Source organism: Trichechus manatus, unplaced genomic scaffold (genome assembly GCF_000243295.1).
Source record: "Trichechus manatus latirostris isolate Lorelei unplaced genomic scaffold, TriManLat1.0 scaffold00049, whole genome shotgun sequence".
Taxonomy (NCBI): Eukaryota; Metazoa; Chordata; class Mammalia; order Sirenia; family Trichechidae; genus Trichechus; species Trichechus manatus.
This window is the reverse complement of record NW_004443985.1, coordinates 6,926,681-6,937,478: the sequence shown is the minus strand read 5'-3', so window position 1 is coordinate 6,937,478 and position 10,798 is coordinate 6,926,681. Positions and strand designations below refer to the sequence as shown.

General features: G+C 38.7%; 1 protein-coding gene across 2 annotated transcripts in view; it reads right to left on the bottom strand.

Moving 5' to 3' along the window:
* Positions 1 to 5,929: 5,929 nt before the first annotated feature.
* DYNC1LI1 (dynein cytoplasmic 1 light intermediate chain 1) overlaps positions 5,930 to 10,798 on the bottom strand; it is a 38,925-nt gene continuing 34,056 nt past the window's right edge. The window contains exon 12 of one of the 2 annotated variants that reach the window (XM_023732246.1): positions 5,930 to 8,133. In XM_023732246.1, the coding sequence (XP_023588014.1) occupies positions 8,021 to 8,133 (113 nt within the window). In that variant the 3' untranslated portion in view covers positions 5,930 to 8,020. The remainder of the gene's footprint in view (positions 8,134 to 10,798) is intronic. The other variant, XM_004377351.1, reaches the window with a different exon arrangement.

The window sequence follows — 10,798 nt, the reverse complement described above, 5'->3', positions numbered from 1 at the left end:
ACATTCTACAGGGCAGCAACCGAAATTTCTGAATCCAAGCCTTGTTTTCCAAATTATAAGCCAACAGGGGGCAGGACTAAAATCAAATGACTAATTTATCCATTGGATTAGAAGAGCTGTCAAAAGAAAAAATCTGATCAATGAGTTAGAGTTAAAAGATTTATTCGGCACAGAAAACTGTTCAAGAACAGGGAGCGCCCCTCCAAAGAGATGAACTTGTCACATTGCAATTTTGATCAGCTTATATACAGAACACTTCATCGTGCTCATGCAGAACCTGTACATAGACCAAGACGCAGACATTCGTACAGAACACGGGGATACTGCGTGGTTTAAAATCAGGAAAGGTGTGCGTCGGGGTTGTATCCTTTCACCATACTTAACTCAATCTGTATGCTGAGCAAATAATCCGAAAAGCTGGACTATATGAAGAACTGGGCATCAGGATTGGAGGAAGACTCATTAATAATCTGCAATATGCTGAAAGCCAAGAGGACTTGAAGCACTTACTGATGAGGATCAAAGACCACAACCTTCAGTGTGGATTACACCTCAACATAAAGAAACAAAAATCCTCACAACTGGACCAATAAGCAACATCACGATAAACGGAGAAAAGATTAAAGTTGTCAAGGATTTCATTTTACTTGGATCCACAATTAACGCCCTTGGAAGCAGCAGTCAAGAAATCAACTGACGTACTGCATTGGGCAAATGTGCTGCAAAAGACGTCTTTAAAATGTTAAAAAGCAAAGACATCACTTTGAGGACTAAGGTGCACCTGACCCAAGCCATGGTATTTTCAGTCACCTCATATGCATGTGAAAGCTGGACAATGAATAAGGAAGAATAAAGAATTGATGCCTTTGAATTAGGGTGCTGGCAAAGAATATCGACAATGCCATGGACTGCCAGAAGAATGAACAAATCTGTCTTGGAAGAAGTACAGCCAGAATGCTCCTTGGAAGGGAGGATGGTGAGACTTCATCTCAGGTACTTTGGACATGTTATCAGGAGGGACCAGTCCCTGGAGAAAGACATCGTGCTTTAGTAAATCTACCTTAGTAGAGGGTCAGTAAAGATGAGGAAGACCGTCAATGAGATGGATTAACACTGTGGCTGCAACAGTGGGCTCAAATATAGCAATGATTGTGAGGATGGCGCAGGACCGGGCAGTGTTTCGTTCTTTTGTACAGAGGGTGGCTATGAGTCGGAACCGACTCAACAGCACCTAAAAACATGTTTAAGAGAACAAATTGCCAGTTATTCGTGGCACCTCCGAATATAGGGTGGCCAAGAATTTACTAGGCAGTGAATAAGTATACTTTTTTTAAAAAAAATTGTTGTTATTTTACACAAGAGTGAGAAAAATTACTCTCTGTCCAACTGGTTGAAATAATTTCTCATATAAGCAAGTTGTGCTACCTCATGGTTTCAACTATAATAAAAGAGGTGTTGGGGACTATCTAAATATACTATCCATAATTCTCTACAAAGCGAAACAAAAACAAAACCCATATAATTAAGAATTTTACTCTAGGCTGTTTCCAAACAAGGTATTCATACGTTTTAGCCATTTTCTAGGCCAACTAGTACAAGAAAGGAGAGAGGAATGCTAGTCAATTATCCTATATGTAACTTCAGTTTCTCCGTAGGCTTAATTCACGTTTAACCCATCGTAATGAGAGATTCACTCATTCTTCCTCTGAACTCCCTAAAATGCTCATGTTCCTGGGACAAGTGTTACACGTTCAGCAAGAATTCCCTGGCATCATCCATAATCCTATCTCAGCACAGCTATTTGATAAGGACATGAGAAGGTGTTCCATGAAGGAGGAACTCTCCTATTCTGGCATTTTGTCAGTTTAAAAAGCCAGTAATTTCTCGCTAAATGAAAGCTCCCAAGTATGAAAATTGTAATGAGTATTACCATTTGGGCCATTGTTCAGCTCCCAAAGGGCCTTGTAAATTGATGCCTGGTTGTTTTAAGAAAACAAAATTAACAAGTATCACACAAATCTTACACAAACTCTTTACAAAGAATAAAAAAAGGGAATACTTCCCAACTTGTTTTATGAGGTCAATATCTTGATAGCAAATACTGACAAAAACATTATGAGAAATAAAAATTACAGGCCAATCTTTCTCACGAGCATTATGCCAAATTCTAATGGAATGTTAGCAGAAATCCAGCAATATAATAAAACGAATGTATCAAGATCGAGTAGACTTATTTTAGGAATACAAAGTTGGCTTAATATTTTTAAAAGGTAGCACAGTGGTTAAGAGCTCGGCTGCTAACCAAAAGCTCGGCAGTTCAAATCCACCAGCAGCTCCTTGGAAACCCTTTGAAGCAGTTCTACCCTGTCCTATGGGGTTGCTATGACTCGGAATCGACTCAATGGTAACAGGTTTGGTTTGGTTTTGGTAACTAATACAATTAATAGAAAAGAAAAAATACAATTATCTCAATTAGGTGAAGAAAAAGCATTTCATAAAATTCAACACCCTTCATGATATAAAGTAAACTAGGAAGGAAGAGAATTTTCTTAGACTTTGATAGAGTATCAACAAAAAGCATGCAGCACACATCACACTCAATGGTGACATATGGAAACTTACATTCTGAGATGGGCAACAGGATAAAGATGTGCCCTCACCACTTCCATGCCATTCTGTACTGGAGTACAGGTGAAATACAGCAAGACATTAGAAAGGAAGAAGTAAAGCTCATTCTTTTCAGATGATCTAATTGTATGTAGAAAAATTCAAAATAAACTACAGATGAACTAATACATTAATAAATGGATTTAGTAAAGTTAATTAAAAACAAAAACAAAAACAAACCTCTTGCCATCGAGTTGCTTCTGACTCATAGTGACCCTATAGTAAGGTTAGATGAGATCAATATGAAGATGTATTTCTATATACCAGTAACAAATACAGTGAAATTTTAAAAAGATGTCATTAGAAATAGCATCAGAAACACTTTGCAAAAAAAAAAAAAATTATCAAAAGGAGGTGCAAGACTGTACATTGAAAACGAAGTGAAATTGCTAAAAGAAACCGAAGAACTGAAATGGGGGTGGGTGGGGGGAGGATATTCCTGTGCATAGTTTGGGAGACATTGTAAAGATGACGGTTATACTCAAATGGACTCACAGACACAATGCCATCCGAATCCAACTACCAGTTGTTGTTGTTTCTGGTGGCAATTGACCAGGTGGTTCTAAAGCTTATATGGAAATGGCAGCGCAAAGGGTCAAGGGTAGGGAAAACAGTCTTAAGGAAAAAGAATACCGCAGGACTCAGGCTACCTGCCACATAAAAACTTTGTTTTTTTCAACTACAGAAATCGAGACTATAGTATTGGCACAAGGATAGACAAATTGACAAATGGAAGAGACTAGAAACTCCAGAAATAGATGCTTGGATAAATGGACAGTCCAAATATGACCACAGCAGTCATGCAGTGAAGAAAAGATTTTTTTCATTAAGTGGTAATGGATCAACTGACTGTTCCATGAAGAAGTGAATCTTGTTCCCTACTTGATACCATGCAGAGAAGTATATTCCAGATGGAGTGTAGGGGAAACAATAAAACTTCTAGAAAAAAAATCATTAAAAAAATCTTCATGACCTTGGGGCAGGCAAAGATTTCTTTAAAACAAATAAAAAAAACCACAACCATAAAGAAAAGCTGATAAATTGGACTACATTAAAATAAATAACTTCTATTTATCAAAAGACACCGATAAGAGAGTGAAAAGGCAAAGCACAGACTGGGAGAAGGTATTTGCAATACATAGCTGACGAGGACTAGGACCCTGAACATATTATATAAAGAATGAGTCAATAAGAAAAAGTCAGACAGTCCAATAGAAAAAAACAGTAGGTCAGGCTCCTGAACTTTACAAAAGAGAATATCCAAATGGCCAATAAACATGAAAATATGCTTAACTTCATTAGCCAGCAAGGATATACAATTAAAACCACAACGATTCTTTATCTGCCAGAATGTCTAAAATTAAAAAGACAGGCAATACCGAGTGTAGATACGGATGTAGAGCAACTGGAATTCTCATACACTACTGGTAGTCACAGAATTCTTTAAAAATTGATACATAATTAACAGACCATAAAATTCATCCTTTGAAAGTAAACAGTTCAGTGCTTTTTGTATATTCGCCAGGTTGTACAACCATCACCACTATATAATTCAAGAACATTTTCATCACTCCCAAAAAAGAAGCTCCATACCCCAATTTCTCCCCGTCTCTAGTCCATGGCAACCTTTCCTTTTTCTCTATGGATTTGCCAGTTCTGGGCATTTCGCGTAAATGCAATGATACAATGTGTGGCCTCTGGTGACTGGCTTCTTCTGTGTAACATCTTTTCAAGGTTCATCCATGTTGCAGCCTGTATCTGTACTTCATTTATTATGGTTTAGCAATATTCTGTTGTCTGGATATAGCACACTTTGTTTACCCACTTGTCTGTTGATGGACATTTGGGTTGTTTCCACTTTAGCACAGTTATGAATAACGCTGCTATGAACATTCATACACAAGTTTTTGTATGGACATGTGCTTCCACTTCTCTTGGGCATATACCTAGGAGTGAAATTGCTGGGTCATACGGTAGCTCTATGTTTAACTTTTTGAACAACTGCCAGACTGTTTTCCAAAGCACCGCACCATTTGACATTCCCACCAGCAGTGTGTGAGGGCTCCAGTTTCTCCACATCCTCGGCAACACTTGTTATCATCTGTCTTTTGGATTCTAGCCGTCCTAGGGGTGTGAAGTCCTGTCTCATTGTGGTTTTGATTTGCACTTCCCTGATGGCTAATGATGCTGAGCATCTTTTCACATGCTCGCTGGCCATTGACATCTTTGGAGAAATGTCTATTTAAATTCTTTGCCGATTTTAAAATTGGGTTACTTTTTGGTACAGTTGCAAGTGTTCTTAATAATTTCTGGATACTAGACTCTTACAGGGTCGCTATGAGTTGGAACCAACTCGACAGCACCAAACAACAGACTCTTATCAGATAGATGGTTTGCAAATATTTTCTCCCAGGAATGGGAATTCTTACCGCCACTTTGGAAAAACTGGCATTATCTACTAAAGCTGAATATACACATGCCCTACGGATCCAGCAGTCTACTCCCAGGTACCCAACAGAAACGAGAACACTTTCCACAAGGGATGTTTATAAAAGTGACCAGAGTGGCACTATTCATCATAGCAACCAAAGGGCGGACACAATCCCAACATCCTGCGGTAGGCTGAAGTGACCCCCAGAGACATCCACCTCCTCATGCCCAGAGGCCCTGAACGTTACTTTACTTGGCAAAGGGACTTTGTAGATGTGATTAAGGACCTTGCGGTGAAAGTATTATGGATTATCTGGGTTGGCCCAAGGTAACCACATGGGTCCTTATAAGATGGAGGCAGAAGGGTCAGAGTGAGAAGCAACGTGATGGAAGCAGAGAGCTGAAGGTCCTGTGCTGCTGAAGACGTAGGGGCCACAAGCCAATGAATGCAGGCGTCCTCTAGGAGCTGGAAAAGAAGGAAATGGCTTCCCTCTGGGGGCCTCCAGGAAAAGGCTGCCTGCAGACACCTTGACTTTAGCCCAGTGAGACTGATTTTGGACTTCTGAATGGTAAGGTAATAAATTTATAGTTTTAAATCACTATATCTGCGATTTGTTACAGGAGCAGTAGGAAATATACAACCATCAATAGCATAAAGGGTAATTTATATTTGCACAATGGAATATTATGCTACAATAAGAGTGAATAACGATAGCTACATGTAACGAATTCTAAGATTCTATTTATATAAAGCATAAAAACAGGCAAACTCTATGGAGTTGGAAGTTAGGACAGTGGTGACTTTGTGGGCGGGGGTACTGACAGGGTCCATGGGAAGCTTCTGAAGTGCTGGACATGTTTTCTTTCTTGATCTGGTTGCTGGTTATACATGGTCACTGTGTGATATTTCAAACCGCACACTTGTATATTTTATACTTCAATAAAGTTTACTTAAAAACAACAACAAAAAATTTGTTTAGAGACAAACTCCTTTCCTTGCAAAAACTGGTACAAAAATAGATTTAAAGTTTAAACATGGTAACTGCAAAGTTTTAGTTAAAAGTGAATCCCACACTGACGTGAACAATTACAATAATTTCAGGGAACAACTAGAGTATTTCCTAGGATTTTCTAGTACATCTCCAATGTCACACACGAAAAATGAGCTGGTCTATGCATGCAAACACAGTCGCAGATATTTCAAAGGACACCAGGATGCACAGTCTGCTATTTTCTTTCACTGGTTCCAGTTGTTTCACTAAGTCCCAGTTTAGAAACACTGGTCTCCACGACACCACAGCTGCAGAAACTTTTCGGGACTAATGATTTTATCAGTGGCATTTTTAGCTTATCTATTTTATCAAATAAAATGTGTTCACAAATTAATATTTTCATGCTCATAAACACCCCAAGTTTCTTCTACATGGAAACAAATGAATACCTTCTCGTGTATTTTCAGCATTTATATCCAACAATAAGGAATCAAATACCATTGTGAAACTAAACAGGTTTTAAAGTTCTAATGAAAGGATGATGCTAGATAGTAGAGAGAGTTCTCTTTTTGAAAAAATTTTTAGAATATATAAACAACAAAAACCAACTCAGAGGGTAGGGCACCAATTTTTTTCCAGTTGTCTGAAACGACTCAACAGGCCAAACGCAGGCGTGTTTTTTTGTTGAACGTCAATAAAATGATCAAACTGTTCTTAAGAAGGTTCTGAAACAAGTACTGAAAACAGTTTTGAAACAGTAAAACTGGTGACCGGAATCCTACCTGTGAGAGAGTGGCTATGTGTCGGTGCGTTAGCCAGGCTTTTAGCATTGCTTCTTCCCTTTAAATAACGATGAAAGACCATCTTGTAACCCACTAGAAAGGCTGATGTGGTAAGACTCTGCAGTTCGAGACATGCTGGGGCAGATGTGTTGATCAAAGCAAACTCCCAAATTAAGTGAACCTCATGTACTCACTTGTCTCTTAGAAAGGAGGAGGAAGACCGGAATGCTTAATAATCCTATTAAAGTAAAAAACTTCAAAATACTAACATATCAATCACTAGCTGATAAATACAAATATAAAGAGAATGCAACAAATTATTTGACCCTGAATGCAGAGAATAAATACTTTATTAACTGATTAAAGTCACGAACAGAAGGGCATAGTAAGGCAGAGCCATATACATACACACACGTGTCTATATACATAGACAACTGCAAAGACTGTTACTCTTGACACTGTGAAAACCTCTGCACGTTCCTTTTACACATGCAGGCAGTGTGCTTTCTTTCCTTCTCAGTTAAAGAAACAGATCGCGGCCAACAGTTCTAAGTCATACTTTGATGACAACTTACAGGATCATGGATCGAGACAATGGCTAGTGTATCGAACGCCGACTTTTCTCAGCACGCTCCACGTGTGGGGGCGCATCCTATCTGCATCCTTTCACGTTGGTGTGCAAAAATCTGACGACTGGTCATTTTCTTTTTTCCCAGTAAAATACATACTTTTTAAAATGGTTTTAATAGTCTTAATTAAAATAAGCTTGGAGTTCCAAGTTAGTTAAATGCCCAAATTGCATATTATTTTCTGCCCTGCCCTAAACCTTCCTACATCTTTTAAATAGCCTTTAGAATATGATCTCATGGCTGCATTTCAGTTCTATAAATTTTGAGTTTTTCAAAATTCCAAAATTACTTCCGTATGCAAAATGACAATGCAAATAGCAATCCTACATCATGTAGAATAACTCTTCTTCTGTATGGCTCCCTTTTATAAAAATGAGCAACCACAAAACAAACAAAACCAGACATGAATTTAGTCCACCCCAACAAGCACGCCAGCGCCCGACTTCCACTTCTGAAGGAAAAGGCAGAGGCAAGTTGACGTCATCCCAGAAAGTTGAATAAATGGCTTTATTTGGTATCTTCAAGAAGCTTCTCCTTCCGTAGGGGATGTAGATGTTGGAGGACACACTGTAACTGGCTTTCGTGCAATTCTGTCAAGTTCTGCGTGAACATCTGATAGGATAGGTTTCTGGCCTACATTGACGGAAAAGAAAATCAGCAAGGTTTAGATAGAATTCAAAGGATCTTTTTCACCAACGTCTCTTTACTTAAAAATTGTAAATGGTTTCATTAACTTTATCTAGCATACTAAATTATATAAACATCCTTAATTTAAAAATAAATTTTCTTATTTTAGTTAAATTATGGGGTCTGTTACCAAACGGAGGTAAACCCAGCAGCTATCATTTCATCTCAGATGAACTCCGATCAGCAATTTTCAACTCGAGGGGCAGCCCCCAGCTGAGAATCCTGCCCAGAAGAGAAGAATGTTTCTTTTTTTCATAAATAATATTTTATTGTGTCTTCAGTGAAGGTCTGCACAGCAGTTTAGGTTCCCATTCAACAATGTCTACACAAATTGTTCAGTGACATGTTAAGATTCTTCACAGTGTGTGAACATTTTTACTATTTCCATTCTAGTTATTTCATTTCCATTAATCTAGTTTCCCTGTCCCCTTGCATTCTCATCTTTGTTTTAAAAGTAATTATTGACCATTTGGTCTCATATAGATGATTTTTTTTTAAGGAGCAGAGTACTCATGGGTGATATTCTTTATTCTCTGAACCAGTCTGTTATCTAGCTAACAGGTGACCTCAGGGGCTAATTTCGGTTCAAGATATAAAGAGTATCTCAGGACAATTGTCTTGGGGTGTCCTCCAGTCTCCATGAGTCCAGTAAATTGTTTTCATTTTGTTTTTTCAGGAATCTGAAGTTCTGTTTCACATTTTTTCTCCCATTCTATCAGGGTCCATCTACTGTGGCCCTGATCAGAACGGTGGGTAGTAGCAGACGAGCACCATCTGGTTCTCTTATTATTTTATGGTATTTTTGTTGAAAGTTTACACCGCAAACTAGGTTCCCATTTAACAATTTCTATACATATTGTTCAGTGGCACTGGTTACATTTTTCACAATGTGTCAGCACTCTCATTATTTCCATTCTGGTTGTTCCGTTTCCATTAATCTAGCTTCCCTGTTCCCCTTGCTTACCTTCTCAGCTTTGCTTTAGGGTAAACACTGACCATTTGGTCTCATATAGTTATTTAAAAGACCACAGTACTCATGGGTGATATTCTTTATTTTATGAGCCCATCTATTATTTGGCTGAAAGGTGACCCCAACCAGTCTCACTCCAGAGTCTGCACCCTAACAATTACCAGTCCTGCTTCACTGCCTGCTTAAAAGTAACTAAGCACCAACAGTGTGCAAGTAAAGGAGTCCTGGTGGCACAGTGGCTAAGTGCTCGGCTGCTAACCGAAACGTCAGCAGTTCAAACTCAACAGCTGCTCCGTGGGAGAAGGATGTGGCAGTCTGCTTCTGTAAAGATTACAGCCTTTGAAACCCTATGGGGCAGTTCCACTCTGTCCTACAGGGTCGCTATGAGTTGGCATCGACTCAACGGCAGTGGGGTTTGAGTGCTCAAGTAACGACCACATAATGACAGATCTTCAATACAAGCTGCTTCATAAGGTTCCATATTTCACCCTTCTATCCAAAAATGGTAATCACTTCTAAAACGAATTAAGATCAAGGACTTAGGTTTTGTCTTGTCCAACAGAGAAAGAACCATCATTTCTTCACAGACTAACACTTTCTCCTAAAGGAAGCAATACTGACCACGACGCCAGCAGCTCAAAGAGAGCCTGTTTACCTAGATCCCTTGAGACCCGCCTGGTGCTCTGCCAACACTGGGCATACATGGCTGGAGGGTGCTGAGAGATTCACAAAGCCCAAGGGGCCTTAGATCAGACCGGTGTATCTAAGCCTGCTTGCTCGATCAATCTGTTCTATTAACAGAGCTCTGGGCTACAGAACGTTTAAGAAGGCTGGAAGGGATTTTGATAGACTCCTTGAATAAAAATGGAGCTGTAACAGACATAATTTTTAGCGTGAATCAAAAGTAACTTCAATGTAAGTAACTGTGATAAGCATATCAGAGAGAAAAATCACAGACCAAGGAATTTTGACCTTGTCAATACTTACTGTAGATAAATGATAATTCTAAGTAAAGCATACTTCAAAACCAAAAATAAGAAGTACGTAATTTATCCCTCTAGTTTTAGTTCACTTTCTGGATGAACCAAAACTATGCTGATTATTCTGCTTAGAATACTAGATTTCACTATTTTCTTTTCTAATTAAATGCACTGCTTAGTAGACTTCATTATTAAGATTTTTCCCTTTAACTTACATCACTTGGATCGAACGTTTAGTTTCATTCTTCCGATTCTACACTCACAGAAAAAAAAAAACAACTAAGCAGCATTAAAAAAAAATTTTTCTCCAAGAAGACAATTGTGGTTTTTTTTTTCCCATTTTAAAACATTGCCAACACTTTCGTGTTTCCATGTAAGATATTTTCAAATTTAACAGAGGACTCACACTGTTGACTGTCACCTCCAGATTACCCATACGACCTCACAGTGGATAGTCTTCAAACATTAAATACTAAGAAGCTGCTGAAAGTTGGCCCTATAACGTGAGAAAGACAGAAGGACCATAACATCTGATTTAAGTGGCTGCTGGAACTGGACTAAACCAAAGCTAAAAAGTTTCCTGAATACAATCAAACACTTTGAGGGGCAGAGTAGCAGGGGCAGGGCTCTGGGGACCATGCTTTCAGGGGACATCTAGGTC